Source organism: Phacochoerus africanus, chromosome 1 (assembly GCF_016906955.1).
Source record: "Phacochoerus africanus isolate WHEZ1 chromosome 1, ROS_Pafr_v1, whole genome shotgun sequence".
Classification (NCBI taxonomy): Eukaryota; Metazoa; Chordata; class Mammalia; order Artiodactyla; family Suidae; genus Phacochoerus; species Phacochoerus africanus.
In genome coordinates this window covers 119392434-119415769 of record NC_062544.1, presented here as the reverse complement: position 1 = coordinate 119415769, position 23336 = coordinate 119392434, and the positions used below count along the sequence as shown (strand labels likewise).

Genomic DNA, 23336 nt, shown 5'->3' with positions numbered 1-23336 from the left:
GAAGGAAATTTTTTTTTAAATCTTCACTTATTGAAAATATATATATTATAAAACCCAAGTATCTTGATGTAAGTCTTTTTTTTTTTTTTTTTGGCAGTATCTGTGGCGTGCAGAAGTTCCCCAGGCCAGGGACTGAACCCACACTGAACCTGTGCCACAGCAGAGACCCAAGCCACATCAGTGACAATCCACTGTGCCACAAGAGATCTTGGTGTGATTCTTTTAAATGGTCTTTCCATTGCTCTCCATGATGAGAAAATAAATAAATAAGTAAATAAATAAATAAATGTTTATTTGAAGCATATGGAAAACTTTTGAAACTTCTACTTAGTTGCTTTTTTAGTTTGATATATATGTGAAAAACAGATTGGATGAATTTAACTAATATCAGAAAGTATCTCTTTCACAAGTGTTAAGTCAGTTCTCAGTTTCAGTAATAATTTATTTTGCATTTACCTACTTGAAGTGATTGTACACAAACATTTCAAAAACATAAATAAATAAATTATAAAATATTATAAATAAGGAAAATATTGAAACAATTTCAGAACTAAACCCTTTCCTTCATGCTTTTAAAACATTAGTTCCATTTCTCGCAGTACCCCTGTGACAAGGAAAGAAAACTCAGAGCATTGAAGCTGACATGCAAAGACAGTAAGATGACTGGAGGGTAGTCCTACACACCTGAGGTGGTATAATGCTTCTTGGCATTTGCTTCATATTTAATTGCAAATGCCAAGTGGGCTCTTTGGATATTTTTGTTTTCGTTTTTGTTTTTTTGACTTTTTTAGGGCTGCAGCTGAGGCACATGGAAGTTCCCAGACTAGGGGTCAAATTGGAGCTACAGCTGCTGGCCTACACCACAGCCACAGCAATGGCAGGATCCAAGTGTATCTTTGACCTACACCACAGCTCACAGCAACACCAGATCCCTAATGCACCAAGCAAGACCGGGGGTTGAAGCTGAGTCCTCATGGATACTAACTGGGTTCATTACCACTGAGCCAGAATGGAACTCCTGCTCTTTTTTACTTTTAATAATTATCATTCTTATTATTGAGTATGCATTCATAATATTAGTATACATTAATATTTTAACAAAACAAAATAATCGTCCAATTTTTATTACCTCATGTAGAATTAATTCCTTCTGTAGGATTCCCTGGACATTTTAGGCTGCAACTCTGTAATCCAAAGAAAATATAGGTGCAGTTTCCCACTGAATCAGGACCCTTGGGACAGTCACCTTCAATAATTCAGTCAGAGCAAAATGTTTGGCCTCTCTTAAATGGAAAATTGATTCTAGTTTGCAGTGGCTATATGCATGAGTCCTAAGAAAATGAATTTACTTCACCTCACCAACCCCTTGCAAAAGCATTTTATTCCAGGAGTAAAATGTTTAATCTTTAAATTTGATGAATATAGAAGTGAAGAAGAGAGATCATGTTTCCAAACAGAGCTAAACGACATATAAAAAACAAGGAGAATGTGCCAGACTGTCTTATGATCAAGTATTTATAGTAAAGCTATTAATGGAATGGTCACTACAGGGGAGTGGAGATCCTAAATATAAATGAAAATTCTGATGTGCTAATCCTTAACAGTGAAAACTTCAGTTGCTGTCCTAAAGGATATTACAAAAGGTAAAAAATCTTTGGTATGTGATAAAACCTATTCTATTTAAAACTGAAATGTTCTTTTAAAACTGTTGAACTATTGCCTAATAAGATATATATTGCCTTCACTGAACTATTCCTGTTACATGCTATATTATGCAAGTACATTTATTCCTATAACTTGTTTATTTTTAGTGTTTACTAACTAAATAAAATGTTATTTTCAGCATAATGCCCACTGTGTAGGAAAGACATTCTTTTGAGTGAATGCTACAATCACTGAGCCAAGTTTAAAACAGATCAATACAAACATTTTCATAGTTACAATGGCACTGACCTAAGTTTTATATGAAAGGTTGTGTTTCCTGAATAAGCTTTAAGTAAATGGCTACTCATGGAAACATCTAATTTATGTTGAATTTGTGGCAGTTCAGGAAACTGTTTAGGGTTTTTGAAAAAAATTTAATGAAAATTTTGTTTTCTAAATTTTGTATTATTTATCAATCCTATTAACATTTTAGTTTTCTGAATTTCATTTATAATTTTAAGCAGTTGATAACTTTTCATAACTGGAAAAATATTTTTAATTCATTTTGACTTTAAAGAAAATCTATCTGCATTTCACATGGATAATTACACCAGTGATGACGACATAGATGATGACTTTGACACCCAGTTCATCATTCAACAGAGTTTACAGGATAATCACAAGCCAGGAACTACACAGCAGTCACCTGAGGATGAGAGGTAATGGTATCTCACTGCCAATGTAGAATAAATATTCAACAGTTGAGACTTGTCATAAGCATGAATCTAGTGTGGTAACAAAAATGAAAGAGAAGGTCAGAATCCAAGGAACTGTCATTTAAGTATCTATGAGACTCTATACCTGACCAGATAGGAGAAATTTGGAAATAATTTAGAATTCAATTAGGCAGTAAAGAAACCATATTAATAGCAAATATGCGTGAGGAGATGAAGACTAGAAATCAGAAGAAATACATGAGGATAGGAAGGGCTACAGAACTCTAATGCCTCTTGTCCTTGGGGAGCTAATAAATGCATAAATGTAATCAAGACACATAGAAAGTTATCTTCTACCTTAGTGGGGTGGGTAAGGTAAAGTCTTTAATCTACTCAAATCAAAAGGAGCAATTATGTAAATATAAACCCAGAAGAGACTAACCATTTCTGAAGGATGTGGATTCAGAGTTCTGGTGTGACCACACTAGAAAAGGACCCCGTAGATCCCTCAGCAGTGTAAGAGAATCACCCTGGATATGGGCTGTCCACAGCCAAGCACACCTAGTCAGATTCTCTCTGGCTGATCAGCAACTTCAAGTCCCTGAGCAGTTACTATTGTTTTTGCTTGGATTCTGTTTGCCTCCTGGAGGTAAAATGGGATAAATGCGTTTTAATGCCAAGAGATGTTATAATTAAATGTAGAGATGTTAAAGTATATCAAATCTACAGTACTTTTTTTTTAAGTAACCAACTCATGGAGTGATCTCTATATGCACACTATTTTAAGCATTTCGTAAATATTAATTCATTTAAATTCTGTTTCTCATTACCTCCCCATGTGGTAGGTACTATTACTGACCCCATTTAGAGGTGAGGAGACTGAGGCATAGAAAAATTAAGTGACTTACCCTAGCTATAAGTAACTTACAGAGCTAATAAATGAAGAGCCAGGCAGCTGACTGCAGAATCTGTATTCTTTACCATGCTATTCCTATACTGTTGCATTAAATTTAAGAATAATCTTTAAATAGTTAAAATTTTGTAAAGAAATTGAGCTCATTGAATATCTTGTTGAATACCTTGTCAATGAAAAAATTTAAGTTCATTGAGTAATTGACTTTAAAGTCAAGATTTAGGTTGAAAGGCATAAGAGATTTTGATTAAGAATATTAAAATGGAAAGGCGGGGGGAAAAATGTAATTGTAATGTATACATGTAAGGATAACCTGACCCCCTTGCTGTACAGTGGGAAAATTAAAAAAATAAATAAATAAAAAATAAAAAAAAATTTTAAAAAGGATATTAAAATGTTCCAAAGAAATTAAAATTGACTGCAGTTATAAATCTTAGTTATTAGACTTGAGAGAATTGTGTGATACTTAAAAAGTTTTGCTGATTTGATCAGGCACTTGAAGGAATGAGGAAACTAGAAAATACTTGAAACAAGAAGTACATTCCCCTCACCAGAAGATGTCCAAGTCTTAACCCCCAGAACCTGTGACTATGTAACCTTACATGGCAATGGAAAATTAAGGCTGCAGATGGAATTAAGTTTGCTAATCAGTTGAGGTTAAGATAGGGAGATCATCCTGGATTATCCAGGTGAGTCCAAGGGTCTTTTAAAGTAGAGGAGGCAGAAGAGAGAGAACATGAGAAATGGCAGAGTAGAAGAACATGGCCCAACTTGCTGGCTCCGAGGATGGAGGAAGGGGTCAATGAGACAAAAAACATGGGTGACCTGTAGAAGCTGGAAAAGGCAAAGGAGTGGATTCTCCCCTACAGCCTCCAGAAGGAACGCAATGAGATTTTGGCTTGGTGACACCCACTTTATATTTCTCAACTGCAGAACTATAATAAATCTGTGTTATTTTAAGTCACAAAGTGTGTAGTGATTTCACACAGCAGCCCTAGAAAACTAATACAGTACTAAATCTGTCAGTACATTTTAAATGTTTAAGAGAATTTTATTGATCAAATATAAGTCATATTGTCTAAGGGAATTTATTCTCTTCCAGCTGGGATCATTGAGTTATCAAAGAAAATGGGAAGGTGACAATCCTTATTTACTAGATTTAAAAATAATATAGGATTCATAAGTTGAGCTTTAAAGCTTTAAATATTTTGGAGTTCCCACAGTGGTGTAGTGGGTTAAAAAGCTGACTACAGTAGCTCAGGTTACTGTAGAGGTGTGGATTCGATCCCCAGCCAATGCAGTATGTTAAAAAGATCTAGCATTGCTACAGTTGCAGCTTAGATGGTAGATGCAGCTCAGATTCAATCCCAAAAAAACTTTAAATATTTTAATTAAAATATTACTTAAAAAAAAAAACTACTGGAATGCTTGCTATGGCACAACAGGATCACTGGCATCTCTGCAGCACAAGGATGCTTGTTTGATCCCCAGCCCAGTAAAGGATCCAGCTTTGCCACAGCTGCCACATAGGTAACAAATGCAAATCAGATTTGATCCCTGTCCTGGGAACTCCATATGCTATGGAGTGGCCAAAAAATGCATTGATAATATTTTCTAAGCTCTGATTCCGGCCATGAATATTTTTTAAAATTTACACCAAGATTATTTGCTAATTTTTAATAATAATTTTTGCTAGAGTCATTGACATTATAGAGTGGCCATTAAATTTTACCAAGTAATAATGTGACATTTCAGTCCTATGCAGGTTTTATTTATTTATTTATTTTTTTCACATTCCCACAGCATGTGAAAGTTTCTAGGCCAGGGATAGAACCCACACTGCAGTTGCGACCCATGCCACAGCTGCAGCAACGCTGGATTCTTAACCCGCTTCACCACAAAGTAACTTCCCAATGCAGCAAACATTGATTTAGGGCTTACTGTGATTCAGGCTCTCACACACTTCCACCCTGAAAAGTGTAACAGTCGGATGAGGGAAAGTAGACATGGGAGAGGAGTTTGCCTGGAATTCCTCTCTAGGGCCACACTAGTCTTTCTATTATGCCTCAGTCATTGCCTCATATGAGTTCATTCCTGGTTAACTGCTGTTGCCTTTGTTTTATATCAAATGCCTTAGTTTTTTTCCTCAGTTTTGGAATTACATACTTTTTTTTCCCTGCAGCTTTTTAAGCACTGACTATAAGAAGATAATTGAAGCAATAGAGACAGTTAAGTACCCTTTCTATTCTATCCCCTTCAACTTGTGATGAGATATGGAGGTAACAACTGGCAGCATTTCTCCTCTAAGTTCAGAAAGCCTTAGGAGCAGGATCTCCCAGATGATGAACAGTGGGGTCCATATCTGATTGCCAAGAGTCTGGTGTGGCCCAAGTAGAATGGAATGCTAGATGAAAGACCTCACTGATCGTTTGTCCTGTGCCCTTTAAATTTGTCTTTCATAAAAGGTGGTGCTAGAATTCTGTTGTCTCATGCATTAACTTTAATGGCAGAATTTAGGAGCAGTATGGGCTGCCTTGTATGTGTACCAAATGTGAATATGTTCTCATTTGACCTGTTAATAGGTAAGGAAGATGTATTGTCACACTTGACCAAGTATCATTCTGCTTTTGATGAGGCAGATGAGATAGGTTGGCTTCCTCTGCATAAGGCTGCAGTGCAATTAAATAAGAACATTTTGGAAATAACCCTGAAAGGTAAACTCTGTATATGCCTCTTTGTGATGCTTCTGAGAAAGAAATTTAAAATTTATTTCTATATCTTAATCTGTGTGGTCTAATAAATTTATTTCAGCCTCAAAACCCAGTGTGTGGGAGCAAACCACCCACAATGGTGAAACACCACTTTTTTTGGCTGTCAGCAATTGCCTCTTAGAAAATGTCAGTTTTCTTCTTCTCAATGGCTGCAATCCAAATGCCAAGAATTTCGAAGGCAATTCTCCTCTTCTTACAGGTAAATGAACACTTTGGCTCCAGAGAAGTCTGTGGTTCTTAGTCTCCTCCAGGTCCACAGGTTTCAAAGGCAGGTTTTTTTGTTTTGTTTTGTTTTTGTTTTTGTTTGTCTTTTTGCCATTTCTTGGGCCGCTCCCGCGGCATATGGAGGTTCCCAGGCTAGGGGTCTAATCGGAGCTGTAGCTGCCAGCCTATGCCAGAGCCACAGCAACGCAGGATCCGAGCCATGTCTGCAACCTACACCACAGCTCATGGCAACGCTGGATCCTTAACCCACTGAGCAAGGGCAGGGATCAAACCCGCAACCTCTTGGTTCCTAGTTGGATACGTTAACCACTGCGCCACGACGGGAACTCCCTCAAAGGCAGTTTTTTTGTGCATAGTTACAACCCTGTCACTCTGGTCCCAACTGACCACACATGGGTACCTGACTCTCAAGAAGCTTTATATAGGCTGGCCTATGAGGTGGTCTGAGGCAAAATCTCTGTCCAATTTGGAGCTGATCGTTTTGCACAGTACTTCAACTGAACCAGTTAATTTTTGTATAAGAAATACAGGAGGGGAGCAGAGTAGAAAAAAGCAGCCAATGGCCAAGTAAAGATGGCAGATTAAATACAAATAACTAATTTTGCTCCTTCCTGAGGTTCCAGGAGAATTACAGTTCATTCAGTGTTTTAAAGGGATAAGACTAGGGTCGTTTTACTACTCATCCACTTGCTTTTCTAGTTTTAAAAAAATCATGTTAGTGTTGTTTCTTCTCCTATTCTCCCCATTCTTTTGTGTCTTATCCCTTAAATTTAAGATTTAAGCCAAATCTTAAATTGGAGTGGGGAAAGCCAGAAACCAGCACAGTTACATCAAAAGGCCTTGAAATCATTGGATGTAGTTACCTCATGGAGCATGGATGAAGGATGGGCAGCTAAAACAGGATGAGTGGTTGAAACGCTTCAGAAACAAGCAGTCAGATATTTTATTTTCTCCCAATCCACCCTACTGGGACAGACTCTTCTCCCATCCCAGCAGAATTCCAGATGTTTATTCTCTGAATAGTGTAAGCAGAGGCTCTCTGGACTAGGGGTTATTAGGCTAGGGCAAGTGTTCTGGATTGAAAACACTAGGGGAATTAAGCAAACACAGGCTGAGATTTCTTAGCCCTCATCCTCCACCAAATTCTAGAAAGCTAGTAGCCAGAACTTCACCCTCCAAGAATTCTGGAGAGTTTGATCAGTTCAAGAGGAAAGTATTAAAATTTAATGAATTTATGGGGTTCCCTAACAAATGGTCCAGATAAAGTAACCTACAGTTAAGACCACAGTCGATGGTTAGAACTTTCAGTCAGCTTTTTGGCCCCCAACTCTTTTTTTTTTGTCTTTTTTTTTTTTTTTTTTTTGTCTTTTTAGTCCCACACCTGTGGCATATGGAGGTTCCCAGGATAGGTGTCTAAATTGGAGCTATTGCTGCCAGCCTATGCCAGAGCCACAGCAACGCCAGATCCAAGCCGCATCTTCAACCTACACCACAGCTCACAGCAACGCTGGATCCTTAACCCACTGAGCATGGCCAGGGATTGAACCCGCAACCTCATGGTTCCTAGTCAGATTCGTTTCCACTGTGCCACAACGGGAACTCCTGGTCCCCAACTCTTAATCATGAGCAGATATCCAAGGACTATCTGAGGAAAGTCTTCAACAGAGATAAGCAAATTGGAGAAAAAAGATTAATTAGGGAAAATAAAATGTAGGGAGAAATTATTATTAATTTCCTCTGGGAAATTAATTAAAATAAATGAAATAACAAGATATTACCAAAAAAAATGAAAAACAAAAGCAAAACAAAGAATACTCTTGACAGTTAAAAATATAATGGCAGAAATTTTTTTTAAATGATGGGAGACGAATTTAGAAAATCTTCCAGGAAAAGATAAGAAATGAAATAGAAAAAAGAATTAAAAGAATTAGGATGATGATTAGAAAGGAACAACGTGAATAAAAAGAATGCTAGGAAGAGAATAGACAAGATAGAGGCAGTATATATCATCAATGAAACAATTCAAGCAAAATTACTTCCTAAAACAAAGGACATGTGTTTCCAGGATGAAAGGGGACACTAGGGGCCAGTTCAATGAGTTTAAAAGACCCAGCACCCTTAGCACTCTATATTTCCAATCTTAGAGCAGTTATAACACTTCATATGGCACATTATGGACAGCTATGAGCAGAATTAATACTGAGTCAGTATCTGACATTTAGCAAGATTCCTCAAACACAATCGATGTCAACAATCAGCAAACGGATAGGGAGATGAATATATTCAGGTGTTATAGAATCTTGAAGGACTAAAGATTATCATCCAATGTGAATAAAAAATAAATTAACAGAATAAATGCAGAAAAGGCAGTTAGAGAATTTTGATTAACAAAATGTGAGGCTAAAAATAATTTCCTAATTATTGCTGCTTTTGCTTTTCTTCATTTAAAGTAGCTACAAACATTTCTAGGACTGTACTAGGTACTTAAGTTCCCATTTCCTTGAGAACATAAAGATAACAAGTGGAAATTTTATGTTTATATGCATAAACACAAGCAGCCAGTAGACAATGAATAGTTTGTCATGGCTTACAGAGAAGCAAATAGCCTATTGATGTAAAACACTATTAATATTATATGATATATGCCTCATTTTACAATCTGTTTCCTAAACACAAAGTGCTGGCACATGAGGAATAGGTAGAAAGAGCTCCTTAAGAAGCCTGAGGGAAACTAGCTGATGTGATACTCTGGCCTTCATTTCCTATTAAACGTAATGCCTACCTCATTTCTAATTTCCCAGCTGTTCTACAGGACTCCTACCAAATGGCCTCTTTGCTGATCAGCCATGGCGCAGATGTCAATCTGAGGTGTACCAACGAGAGGACAGCTCTCCATGAAGCAGCCAAACTGGGCAGGCGGGACATAGTAAGGCTCCTGCTGCTTTCTGGGGCACACCCTGACCCTCAGAGCTCCTACGGATTCACTCCTCTTGCTCTTGCTGCTCAGAATGGACACACTGAAATCATGGAACTATTACTGCAGAAAGGCAAGAGTTTTCTGTTCCGTCTTAGCACATTGCTAAAGCGTTATGAGACCTAAGCATTTTCTTCTTTATGGAGAGCTTCAAAATCATAGAAAGTAAATTTCACTTAAGCCTGATTTAATATTTTATTAAAGTATGTTTTAATATTAACTACTGAAAAGCCTAAAATAGGGATTAAATATTTCTTATTTGGTATGAAGTAATTTCCCTAAAAGTACTAGAATGCAGGTTACTCTTTTCCTTAATGTTCCCTGACCATGCTAAGAGGATGGTTATTTTTGTTTGCTTTTTGTCTTTCATTTTCGGGCCACACCTTCAGCATATGTAATTTCCCAGGATAGGGGTTGAATTGGAGCCACAGCCAATGGCCTGTGCCACAGCCACTGCAATGCCAGATCTCAGCCGCATCTGTGACCTATACCATAGCTCATGGCAATGCCAGTTCCTTAACCCATTGAGTGAGGCCAGGGATTGAACCCACATTCTCATGGATGAAACTCTGAGGATGATTGTTTTTTATTTAACTTTTTTTTTTTTTTTGCTTTTTAGGGCCACAGTTGCGGCATATGAAGGTTCCCAGGCTAGGGGGTCAAATCAGAGCTACAGCTACCAGCCTACGCCACAGCCACAGCAACGCAGGATCCAACCCGCATCTGTGACCTACACCACAGCTCAGAGCAATGCCTGATCCTTAACCCACTGAGTGAGGCCAGGGATTGATCCTGCAACCTCATGGTTCCTAGTCAAATTTGTTTCCACTGTGCCACGACAGGAACTCCTTTATTAAACTTTTAAATGTTGTCTTTTCCTGGATTTACAGAAAGACTCCACAACATCCCTTACATGTTGTCTCTGCTTATACCAAGTTTTGAGGCGTCCAATCTGTTACCAGATGAATTAAGTTAGGAAGTTCTTTGTGATTTCTTCTTAATAACCAAAACTCTGGGAGAAAGGGAAGGCAACTTATTTTTACTGAATAATTTTTAAGCACCAGGCCTTAAGCTACTTATATTGCCTCAAATAATCTTCTAAAAACTCTGTGAGATAGGCATTATCCTCATTTTATCCTTCAGGGATGGTACAAGTAGCAGGACTTGCCTTGACACATGCCCTCCCCTGCCACCAATGCTTAGATCCTGATTTAACTGGCTCAGAGAACTTTGGTATTTACTGTTTTGAGGAGATCCTCATTGATGATACTGTTAGATGAAGCAGTGTAATATCTAAAGCATTTTTCTTCAAAGAAGCAAATCTTTACCAAGATTTACTAAAGCCCAAGAAAAACGCAAAAAGACCAAAAAAAAATTTAATTAATTAATTAATTAATTAAATCCTTAACCTTTCAAAGAAACCAGTATTGGTTGACATCAGTGAAGTCAGTGAGAGAGCATTTCCCTTAGAAAAGCCTCTTATAGAGTAATTTGCACAAAATGGCATAGCTATGACATAGCAGAGCCAAGCTTTGAATCCACATCTATCTCATCCCAAATTATACTACTTTACCGCCCTGCATTGCTGGGGTGGCAACATGGCATCATAGAAACAGGCCCTCGTCTGGCCCACGTGTACACAAATGCTGACCTTGCTTACTAGCTGTGCATCTCTGGTGAAGTCCTTTAATCTCATTGGAGCTCAGTTTCTCCTCTTTAAATTGAGAGTAAATTAAATTAAAAGTAAATTAGCATCTACTTTTTATGGTTGTGGGGAGGTTTAGAAATTATTATGTACATAGAGGAACCAGCTCATAGTGAGCATTGTGGGGGTGGGGAGTTGGTAACATCCGTGGCATATGGACGTTTCCAGGCCAGGGATCGAATCCAAGTCACAGCTGTGACCTACATACAGCTGCAGCAACGCCAGATCCTTAACCTACTGTACCAGAGCAGCAGGAACTCCATTATTAGACATTTCTTTTTTTCTTTTTGCTTTTTAGGGCCGCACCCGCGGCACATGGAGGTTCCCAGGCTAGGGGGTCAAATCAGAGCTACAGCTGCCAGGCTATGCCACAGCCACAGCCACACCAGGTCTGAGCCATGTCTGCGATCTTTACTACAGCTCACAGCAACACTGGATCCTTAACCCACTGAGCAAGGCCAGGGACTGAATCCACAACCTCATGGTTCCTAGTCAGATTTGTTTCTGCTGTGCTACAATGGGAACTCCTAGACATTTCTTGATGCACTCTAGGAATAGGGTTCTGGGACAGCCATTACATTCTGATGACTAAGGAGTCTGAACTTAATTAAAGTCACAATATCTTATTAATATGAGCAGTGAATGTGCCCAGAATGTCCTCCTTTCCTTTTGTCTATTCAAATGCTACTCTTTCTTTGAAGCGCATTTTACTGAGAGGTCTTCCGCAACTGACCCTTTCTCCTTCCTTCACCTCCCAGCCCCGCTACAACCCCAGCCCTGAGATCTTCTAAAGACAGCTGTATCTATACTCTTATTATCCGTACCACTCAATAGCACTTCCCATACAGGGTACTACAATATATCCTTTTAACTATCAGCAGACCCCAAATTCAACTAAAAACAGCTACTGTCTCTTAATATGAACAGTCCCCTAAGAACAAGTTTAAGCAGAACAAATACCCTGTTCCACCATAAGATCTTGATTAGATAGCCTGTTTACCTAGCTCAACAGGATTGCTAGTACTAACTTATGGTGTGTTATGAGGTAAGCGAGCCTTTGTACACTGGTCTGGAAATAAAACCACCTTCTATAAAATTATTTCTTATAGAATTTTTAAGTTCTGGACAAATAACTCATAAAATTACTCTGAAAGCCAACCTACTTATAACTTAGAGACTGCTTATACCATTTTTTTTTCCAAGTGCATTTAATTTCTTTGATTCTTAGTGCTTTGCTAGAGTAGCTGCTCAGTAGTTGTGTTTTGGTCGTAGTGGTATACTTTTAAGAATGCTTAGACACTATGTATAGTGGAAAAGACTTTTTAAATAACATGACCTTTTTTCCTCTTAGGAGCTAATGCTCTTGGTCAGGCCTCTGATTCTTCTTCCATCCTACTTGAAGCTGCTAGTGGAGGAAATCCAGACTCTGTGGCTCTCTTGCTAGAATATGGAGCCGATGCCAACATCCCTAAGAATTCAGGCCACCTGCCCATTCACGTGGCAGCTGACAGAGGCCACTTGTTGTAAGTTCAACTACATTACTGCAAATATTAGTAATAACTATGGGAATTTTTTGGAGCAGTTTCTGGGAATATATATATGCATATAAATATATGCTTATGATTATTGGTTTTTTTAATTAAAATATATATTATTTTATTTTTACAGCCATACCTATGGCTTCCTGGGCTAGGTGTCAAATCAGAGCAGCAGCTGCGGGCCTACGCCATTGCCATGGCAACCCCAGATACTAAGCCAGATCTGCAACCTAGAACACAGCTTGTGGCAATGCCAGATCCCTAACCCACTGAGTGAGGCCAGGGATTTAACCCCCATCCTCACAGAGAGGATGTTGGGTCCTCAACCCACTGAGCCACAATGGGAACTCCTAGGAACTTTATATTCTTCATCTCTGATCCTACAACTCCAAAATCCCTTTTAAAGATGAGAAACTCTTGACCAGCTAGAAAGTGGTAAAGTCACACATCCTCTGTAGCCACTGAAGAGGCATAAAACTAGTTTATTATCAAGTCCTTTAGCAATAGGGGGAAGCCCAGGTCTCACTGACTGGGATAATTCTGAGTTTTATATATAGAACTTAGTTTCATTTAACTTTACTTGGGATGTGAGTTTGGGGATGCAGGGATTATCCCTTTCTGTTGTTGTTATTGTTGTGGGTGTCTAAATACCACCTGATACTATTGCCATCCGGTACAGGTGTAAAATAATCATAAACAAGCTAATGCTGCATCTTTTTTTTTTTTTGTCTTTTTTAGGACCACACCTGTGACATATGGAAGTTCCCAGGCTAGGGTGATTTGGAGTGCAGCTGCCAGCCTATGCCACAGCCACAGCATTCTGGGATCTGAGCCACATCTGCAACCTATACCACATTGCTCATGGCAATGCTGGATCCTTAATCCAGTGGGCAGGGCCAGGGATGGAACCTAAGTCCTCATGGATACTACTCAGGTTCGCTACTGCTGAGCCACAATGGGAACCTCCTGCATCCTAGCCAAAACTATTTTTAAATGCATTTTGAAATTATTTTTCAGAGCTCTAAAGATTTTGGTTCCAGTTACGGATTTTGCTGCCATTAAGCGGAGCGGCATCAGTCCAGTTCACTGTGCAGCAGCAGGAGCACACCCCAAATGCCTGGAACTTCTCATCCAGGCTGGATTTGATGTAAATTTCATGCTAGATCAGCGAATTCGCAAACACTATGATGACCACAGGAAGTCAGCTTTGTATTTTGCTGTATCAAATGGTGACCTCTCTTCAGTTAAGCTACTTCTGAGTGCTGGAGCTCTACCTAATCAAGACCCAGTTAACTGCCTCCAGATAGCCCTAAGGATGGGCAACTATGAGCTGATAAGTCTGCTGCTGCGGCACGGGGCCAACGTCAATTACTTCTGCAGAGTCAACCCTTTACATTTCCCGTCAGCTCTGCAATATACTCTGAAAGATGAAGTCATGCTCAGGATGCTGTTGAATTATGGCTATGACACAGAACGATGCTTTGATTGTCCTCATGGAGACAAAGTTCATCCTTTCTATAGTTTTGAAGGCTGGACATCTACTGTTATCAAAGATACAATGGTAAGTGCACAGTATCAGCTGTATCACCCTGTAGTCATTACTGGTGGCCCTGAACTCAGCAACACATAAAATTCCATCCTCTCCAGAAGCTCATGGTTGGAAAGATTTTAATATGATAAACATATGATAAAATAAACATGATAGTAGAAAGACGTAAAAGATACAGAAACAGTTCAGAGGAGAAAGTGATTTACCTCTACCTAGGGAGTTTCACAAATGAAGGAATGTGTGAACAGACTTGTGAAGAATGAACAGCCTTATATGCCAGTTATGCTTTTTCTTTGAAGAAGTGAATTAGCTAGCTAAAATGCTTCTGGGTTCCCAATACCTGTACTCCTAAGTTTTTGGCTACCTCAAGCATTTTTTTTTTTTGGTCTTTTGTCTTTTAGGGCCACACCTGCTGCATATGGAGGTTCCCAGGCTAGGGGTCAAATCAGAGCTGTAGCTGCCAGCCTACACCACAGCCATAGCAACACCAGATCTGAGCCACGTCTGCGACCTACATCACAGCTTCTCTGGATCCTTAACCCACTGAAAGAGGCCAGAGATCAAACCTGCATCCTCATGGGTGCTAGTCAGATTCATTTCTGCTGAGCCACAACGGGAACTCTCTACCTCTAACATTTGGTTAATGGTTTTAATTTGGTCACCTGTTGATGAAAAAAGAATCGCAATAAATATAGTTAACCATTCCATCTTTCTGAGACATTTTCCCCTTGGCTTTCATCACACCACAGTCTCCAATATTCCCACCTAATTGGTCACTTCTCTTTTCCCCAACTTGAGCTCGAGGTTCCTCCAATTTTCCAAATAATTACCACCCTTCAAGTCTCATTTCAAGTGTTACCTCCTCATAGAGGTCCTTCCCTGTCCACCTTATCTAAAGCAGTTCCATTCCCTAGTAATTCTCTTATAATGCTGTTCATTTCTTTTATAGCACTTATCAGTTTCTGAAATTCTTTTTTATGTATTTTACTGTTTGTATTTCCTCCACAAATACATGAATGTAAGCTCTCGTTCACCACTTCCCTCAGCTTACAAATCTGTGCTTAGCACAAAGCACATGCCTTATAAATACTTGAATTCATATTATTAAAATCTGAAAATAGAAATAAATTGATGGAAAAAGCACTTTGAATCAGTTCTGAAAAGTGAAAGGCAAACATTGTTTTAATACTGTGTTATTACTTTTATGTTATGATTAATATAGGACTTGGCATTTAGGCATATTATCTTGTATTATTTCCTAACTTTTCATATAGTATTTTTTTGCCTTCTTACATGGGCATCTTATCTGAGGATATAAATTATTTAAAGGCAGAAACTTCAAGCATCAGGTTTGGGAATAGGTTATGAATGAAAGAAAACCCAAAATAAGAATGGCTTTAATAAGATGGCTTATTCCCCTCTCCTATGAATAACGGCCAGAGCAGACAGCCTTCTAAATTGGACACGTCTATGATTCACAGGAGAAACTCACATCTACATTCTAGCCAGCAGTAAGGCAGGCAGGAGGAAGTGGCACATGCCTTGCTCTTCCGGGCATCCTGGGAGTTGCTCACACTTCCCCAGATACCTCATTGGCTAGAACTTAGTCATGTGGCCACATGTAGGTGCAAGTGAAGCTAGAAAGGTAATCTTTCTTCCATACAGCCATGCAGGCAACCCAAGAGGATAACAGATGTTACCTAACAGTCCATTTCACACCCTCATTATATTTTACAAAGTTTGGAAGACAATTTAGTAAATACTTTTCCAAAAGTAAGCTAAGAATTTTCTCATTCAACACCTTAGCTTATAAATGAACTTGAGACCTTGCTTCCTGACTCTGAGTTTAGTGTTTTGATTACTTTGCTAAACAAGTTTTTCATTTACTTTCATAGTTCTGATTTTTCTTCCTCAGTTCTGTGAAGTAATAACTTTGTCGTGGCTACAACATCTCTCTGGAAAGGTTGTTCGAGTGATGCTTGATTACGTTGATCAAGTTAGGATCTGTTCAAAGTTGAAAGCTGTGCTCCAAAAACAGGGGCTATGGTCAGAAATTCACTTTATCTTGAGTGAGTATCTTTCTTTCTTGAAGATTATTCCCCAAAAATACTAACTGAACTCTTGTTTTGTAGAACATTCTTCTCTTCAGTTGAAAGCTTGACCTAAAGACACCAAGAAAAACACTATTCCTGTCTAAAATAATGTTACGTCTATAACTATACTTAATTTGTACTTATTACCATTTCCCAATAGATAAAATCTATTAGGTAATTATTTATTATATAGGTAAGTAAATCTTTTCTCCTAATCCTATAGAAGAGCGTAGTCATAGAAATTAAAAACTATGAAATAGCAATCAAAACAGGGATGAGAAAATGCGAAGATATAAGGTGGTGCAGAGTATTAAATGATCCTTCAAATCACATTCCTTCACAGTAGCGCATAAGTCAAAATTTTCTTCCAACCAATTTCCCCATGGGTAGTGATCTTTAGTTTTTAGTCTGACCCTGAACAGCAGGACAGGGCGTTACTACATGTAGATATAAGAGCTTTAGGTCTCACAGGCCAGACCCGCAACTGATGCCAGTCTTTGGACCTTATCCTGATGTGGTTCTAAAACCCTTATCTACAAGATTTGCAATGAGAAGTGAAAACCTGTTTCCAAAGTAACTTTTCCATTTAGTGACAGCAAATGAAAATCCTGGTGTGTTCAGTATAAAATACATTTGCTAAAAATCCCTAAAAAATGAAGCAATTCTTTTTCCTTTTGGATAATGTTTCTGTTTCTTTCATTTTAGCAAACCCTCGCTCCCTGAAACATTTGTGCCGCCTAAAGATCCGGAAATGTATGGGACGTTTACACCTGCGCTGTCCAGTCTTCATGTCATTTCTTCCATTACCCAATCGTCTAAAAGCATACATCCTTTACAAAGAATATGACCTTTATGAACAAGGAATTTTCACAGGAACCTGGTAACCAAACTATTCTGGATGAAAAGGTATAATTCTGCAAATTACCTAAAAAGACTTCATTGACTTATATTTCTCATTTTACCTACCAACTAAAATCTTACTACAGTCTACATTCTTTAAAAAGTCACCTTGAATACAGGCTCTCAACAGATGGTTAGCATTCTGAAAGGGAGTTTAATAAGTAAAACCCAAACAGTAAAAATTTTAATTAACTAAAATACATCAGTTCTAACTCTATATTGATATTTACGTTAAATGTGTGAATCCAAATTCCTGTATGGTCAAAATAATAAATGCCACCTCTGATAATTTAAGATAATTCTTAATAGTAACCTTTTTTATAGAGGAGTACATAGATAAAATGAGTTAGTGATTACCCTGAATAAAATATGGACCCTAGTACATGATCCTAGGAATTAGCTGTCCTTGTACAAAAAGTCTCAGGGCCAGCTTAGTGTCTGTTTTACTTGTAGAGTCCAGTATTGAGGTGAGGTATTTCCGTTAATTTAAATAGAACCATCAATTGCAATTTCATCATTAATAGGATACACATGTTCCTTCATCCCACAAAACCATGGCTAAGGATTACCATTTATTGGTTAATGCAATCATTGGAATAGAAACAAAGTGCTTTCAAATGCATGATAGTTTATGACTTCTGTATTGCATGTAGTCCAGTACTGGATACATAGGAGGGGATCACTGAAAGAAGCAGTTATAGGATGTTAGTTATAAAACTTTATTTTGGAGTTCCCATCATGGCTTAGCAGAAACAAATATGACCAGTATCCGTGAAGACACAGGTTCGATCCCTGGCCTCACTCAGTGGGTTAAGGATCCGGCGTTGCTGTGGCTCTGGCGTAGGCTAGCTGGCAGCTACAGTTCTAATTTGACCCCTAGCCTGGGAATCTCCATATGCCACAGGCGCAGCCCTAAAAAGTCAAAACAAAAAAATTATTTCTTTATATTCTATGCTGCATTTAAGTACAGGTTTCTGAATATGGAAGTGAGGAAAGAAACTGAGAAGACCTTTTCACTCAGCCCATCTATGTACCATTATATGGCACATCACCAGAGAGAACAAACAGAGAGATAGGAATGATGACCACAGGCGCCATCAGTGATAGCCTTGACATTTATATGTTTGGTCTTTACATACTTTTTTTAGCACAATATATTCCTTCTTAAGGAAACTTAAGTTATATGATTTCTTTCTGATGTAGGGATTCATGGCTATATCGACTATGTCAGTGAGCACAGTCCTAAAATTACTTTTAATAATAGTTTTCACATAAAAAATTTGCAAAACTAGCTGGCATGAATAGTTTTTATATTTTTTAATCAAATTGTGGTGTCTGTTTATAAGTGAGTGCTAGATTATATGTATGTCAATATACAGATATATTTAGGATATACATACACCTACATAAATTTCATAATTATAAAGTTAATTTCATCCACTTCCTTGAAATGGATGAAATACATTTTATAAAATTCAAAACAAATTAAATCAGAAACTGTCAATAGAAGAAAAGAGCACATGTGATAAATATGCATTAGTATTAAAACTACAGGCTCAAGCCACTTAAGCTGTAGTACACAATAACCTGGCCCTTTAAATTATAGCAATTTCTTTGATTAGGACCAAAGATAGGAAGTTTACATTGTAATGTCAAAAAGGAAAAAAAGGAGTTCCCGTCGTGGCGCAGTGGTTAACGAATCCGACTAGGAACCATGAGGTTGCGGGTTCGGTCCCTGCCTTTGCTCAGTGGGTTAACGATCCGGCGTTGCCGTGAGCTGTGGTGTAGGTTGCAGACGCGGCTCGGATCCCACATTGCTGTGGCTCTGGCGTAGGCCGGTGGCTACAGCTCCGATTCAACCCCTAGCCTGGGAACCTCCATATGCCGCAGGAGCGGCCCAAGAAATAGCAACAACAACAACAAAAAAGACAAAAGACAAAAAAAAAAGGAAAAAAAGTCACCAGTGGTGAATTAATATTACTTCCCAGTATGTGACCTTATTTTTTTCCATTTTCTCTATTATGGAATTGCAGTGGGGTTAGGTTAGGGTTAATCTGTCATAACAGATTAAGAAAAAGTCCAATTGTTTTTTAAGCATCATTTGAAATTACTTGGAGAAGTTAAATTCCGAGTATATGTCAAATATTTCATACAAAAAAAGACTATACAAAAATCATGGTCTTTATTATACATTAAAAATCTCCTAACAGCACATTTCCTGAAGGCTTATCAGGAATACCTATTCTGACAAAATGAAAAATAAGTTCTCCACTCCACATGTATACCACCATTACATAAAGTCAAGTTCTTCAAATCCAATAAATCAAATTCTAAAGGGAAATGTAGCTTAACTTTTAATTGTATATGCATGATTAACAGTATCAGTGAAATAAGATTTAACCAATTCACTTACATTACAAAATCACCAAATATACAAAGTGGTTTTGCACATTAGCTATAACTTAATCCCCAGTTCTCATATTAACCTAAGTAAATTACATGAGTACAGCCACAAGAGATTAGTTAAAAGTATAATACAGTTCCAGTTTCAAATTTTTATGTATTATTAATTAATGTGGAAGAAAAAAACTTCATGAAAGAGGGAAGAGTAAGCAAAACTTGCTAAGATAAAGTCAAAGGCTTGCTTGCTACAATCAGTATGTTTGAATAAAATTTAAAGAACAGTTTGAATGCTAGGAGGTTGTTATCAAAACCATTGTTAGTTTCATTAATTTGGCAGGCAGAATGTTTTGCAAAACAAAGTCTCTTAGGGTCTGTCGGCATGTATGAGAAGATTCAAATCTTCAAAACTTGCAGTTCCTTTATATAACTCAAAACTAACTCAGATGCCTTTACAATATATGATTATATGTTAAATAGAACAGTACACACACCCTACTATCCTTTTCCCAAGCATAAGATGAACATAAATTTACCACCCCTAGATTGTGGAATCTGAGAATTCTTTTGAAATCAAATACAAAGTAATCACTGTAAACATGGCGAAAAGTAGGCTGCTTTGGGGGACTTTTAAAGTTTCAGTCCCTGTTAGCAAGTCTTCTCAATTTCAGAAGGGGGAAGGAATGGTTTCCTATCTATTGACTTCATTACCATAGTTACAAAAGCACAGTTGACACAGGTAGCAAGAGGGCCTGGCAGAATTAGGTAGACTTAATTTCTTTCCTTTTAAAGAAGCAGTTTGGTTAATTTTAAAACCATTAAGTACAAGTGTGAAATTGAGAAAGATCATCTCCATATCCAATTCAATTACCACCAAAACATCCAAAAGCTTGAAGGAATTTTAAAGGGTAAGAGACAAAGATCAGCTTTAACATTATGCAGAAATACATGGGCTGTCTTCTTTGAAAAAAAAAATTAAAAAAAAACCAAACAGTTTATTAAAGCTGATGCTTAAATATCTGCAATAATGGAATAGTTCATATAGTTCTATAGAAATGGAACAGAAGTTGAATCATCTAAAATTGTTAAATCCACACATGACTTCTATTTGGCACTGGAATGTGCTTTGGTCTGACCTATGGACACAAGAGTGTGTTACTGAGGAAAGTCCTATCAAGACATGACTTAAAAGGGACTACAGGTCTGTCCAGCATCCCTAAGTCTGCCAGTGGCATCAACTTTAGTCTACACTTTGACCCAGAGTGCTCACCAGTGGCAGCACTTTGCTACCATGCAAAGCTCCAGCCTAGTAAAACTGCCACCTAGTGCTGACCATCTTCCTTCCATGGTGGCTGTCAAGTTTCACCTGACCTAAGTGAGGTGACAACTTACGAGTCTCAACAGAGCTTTCTCAAACAGAAAGCTTACTAAGTCTCAAAAAGATCTTAAAAGCAGGACCTGCCATGACTAAACAAATGCTGACCAAAGAAGAAATTGCAATTTCTACAGAAGGAAAGATACACAAACTAATGCTAAAGTATTCCCTTTACTAAAGGACAAAATAAGCTTTTTTTTCAAAAAGTAATCCATAAATTTCCACTTTTTACTATACGTTTTGGTAACATAAGGCTTCAAAATACTGATTATTAAGTAATCATTATTCCCATTTGGCACACGGCTAAAAAATAAATCATGATCCTATATATAATTATCTTTCCCATTCCTACAGAAAACAGTGTACATACAGTGTGAAACAGCCACACTGTACTGTGAGAACTTAAATGACATTTTGAAATTAGAGCTAAGAAGAAATAACTGAGTATCAAACAAAAAGCTTTTCCCTTGTAAATTTAGTCTTAGTGGCTAATCTCTTGAAAATTTTAAATGCATGACTATGTAAAATATTTTATTCACTATATTTAACTTGTCTATATATTTTTACATGTGAAACACAGGAACATAATTTTTATCAGCAATGTTAAAAATATGAGTAAAGAAAAAAAATCAAGTTTTGACATAGAAGTAGGCAGTAGAAAAATGTCATTTTTAACCTCGGCACCAGGCTAAAATCCTTCAAGGGTTGACTCTCCCATACCAAGCACTCGATTTCTTTTCAGTCTTTCATGGAATTAGACCTTTTACTTTACTTATTTGAAGAGTACAAGTATTTACAATAATTAGTGCAAATTATTCTATTCTCTTATATTATATGCCTTCATGGATATAAAGGGGTGATCAGTATTTTATAAAAACAAGGAATTATGAAAATACTGTGGGTATTAGCCTGAAATTTAAAAGATTACATTTTTAAACTAAACTCTGGGGAAACAACTGTTATAGAACTTCTTTTGAAATGTCACTTGATTTTCAATAAAAATTATTTCACACAAAGCAGAAAATACAATGTATTTATCCCATAGCAATATCTTTACATGTTAAGTCCTAATCTAAAATGTATTTGAAAAAAAAAAAATCCCTTTTAATAAATTCCAAAATCTTATTTTAACCATTACTGCTCTGCAGCAATAATTCAAGTCCCAACCTGAGAACTAAGAATGTGATCATAAAATGCCCAGGGCTGTATCAATCTTGAGCTGAAGACACTTATGCCTCTTTCCCATCGGCATCAAGTGTGGTACATCAGAGAAATGTGAGCAATCCAAGAAAGTGCCCTGAAGTCAACAGTACCACCTGCCACAATTTGAAACAATAAATCTAAAATCTGTTTTAATTATTCTGTAAAAGTTCTATTGCACATTTAATATTGTTAAAATATTTGCAAACCTGTAGAATTCTCTGTATAAGGATACTGAACCTATTCAGTCAAAAGCTTCCTCACTGCCAGCAAAATGTTCCTAATGAAAGAGACGGAGCATATTTACGAATATCTGAAGCAGAAGAAACAATTTCTTATGGTCATATCCAATTACAATGCAAGGTAGTAAGTTCACAATTTGAAGGAAGAAAAGGCTTGAGCAACTGTAATTTCTCAGCAATCTACCTCAGGGATATGAACAGGTTTCCTTCAGACATGTGGAATTTGAAGTTACTGCATAGTATATTATTTTTCAGGGAAAAAAAATCAATGCAAATCTAAGTTATCATGGTCAATCTCAGTTTAAAAAATGAGGTTAAACAAGTAAATATGAACTTTCATCTCCTCCTTGGTATTTCAATATTGTTGTTACTTTGTGCCATTTCACCACAGAAACTGTCAATAAATTCCAAGGGGGGTAAATATCAACCAAAAAAGCAAGGATGAGTTTATGCTTCTGACTCTCTCTTCTTTCCTTCTTCTCCCAAATCACTCTCTTCTGACTGGCTACTGCTAAGGACAACAAACTGCCCCTCACTACTGGCTTGGTTCGGTCTACTGGAAGCAGCTATCAACCGACTTTGTTCTTCTAAGTCCTAGTGGAAAAGACAAAAAAGAAACTTAAAGTTAACTGTTTGCAATCATATGCAGTTAAAATACATCCTTGAGGAGTTCCCGTCGTGGCGCAGTGGTTAACGAATCCGACTAGGAACCATGAAGTTGCGGGTTCGGTCCCTGTGCTTGCTCAGTGGGTTAATGATCCGGCATTGCCGTGAGCTGTGGTGTAGGTTGCAGACGTGGCTCGGATCCTGTGTTGCTGTGGCTCTGGCGTAGGCCAGTGGCTACAGCTCCGATTCGACCCCTAGCCTGGGAACCTCCATATGCCGTGGGAGCGGCCCAAGAAATAGCAAAAAGACCAAAAAAAAAAAAAAATCCTTGAGAGCCACTTCAACCCTTATGTCATAAATACATATGCATAATTCCAGCAACTTACTGAAAGAAAGGCTACATACAACCAGTGCAACACTAAGTGAATTGTGATACCATTCTAGAAATCCTATGGAAGACAACATTCCCCACTTCTCCATTTTTA

At 37.7% G+C, this 23336-nt stretch overlaps 2 protein-coding genes across 6 annotated transcripts in view; one reads left to right on the top strand and one right to left on the bottom strand.

Moving 5' to 3' along the window:
* The first annotated feature begins 1517 nt into the window (after positions 1–1517).
* ASB14 (ankyrin repeat and SOCS box containing 14) lies at positions 1518–22916 on the top strand. 3 transcript variants are annotated; one of them, XM_047777439.1, is made up of 11 exons: positions 1518–1643; positions 2222–2363; positions 5456–5502; positions 5856–5987; positions 6085–6243; positions 9071–9316; positions 12300–12471; positions 13504–14047; positions 15951–16104; positions 16834–17034; positions 22762–22916. In XM_047777439.1, exons 2-10 carry the CDS (start codon positions 2242–2244, stop codon positions 17010–17012), a joined length of 1755 nt encoding a protein of 584 aa, XP_047633395.1. In that variant the 5' UTR covers positions 1518–1643; positions 2222–2241; the 3' UTR covers positions 17013–17034; positions 22762–22916. The 3 variants fall into 3 exon arrangements, with proteins under 3 accessions (XP_047633395.1, XP_047633413.1, XP_047633403.1); XM_047777447.1 differs by having other exon boundaries at positions 1531–1657; XM_047777457.1 differs by lacking the exons at positions 5456–5502; positions 5856–5987; positions 6085–6243.
* The window catches only part of APPL1 (adaptor protein, phosphotyrosine interacting with PH domain and leucine zipper 1), a 41017-nt gene continuing 36869 nt past the window's right edge, over positions 19189–23336 (bottom strand). For all 3 annotated transcript variants that reach the window (XM_047777405.1, XM_047777413.1, XM_047777423.1), the window contains one exon: positions 19189–22839. In XM_047777405.1, the coding sequence (XP_047633361.1) occupies positions 22693–22839 (147 nt within the window). In that variant the 3' untranslated portion in view covers positions 19189–22692. The remainder of the gene's footprint in view (positions 22840–23336) is intronic.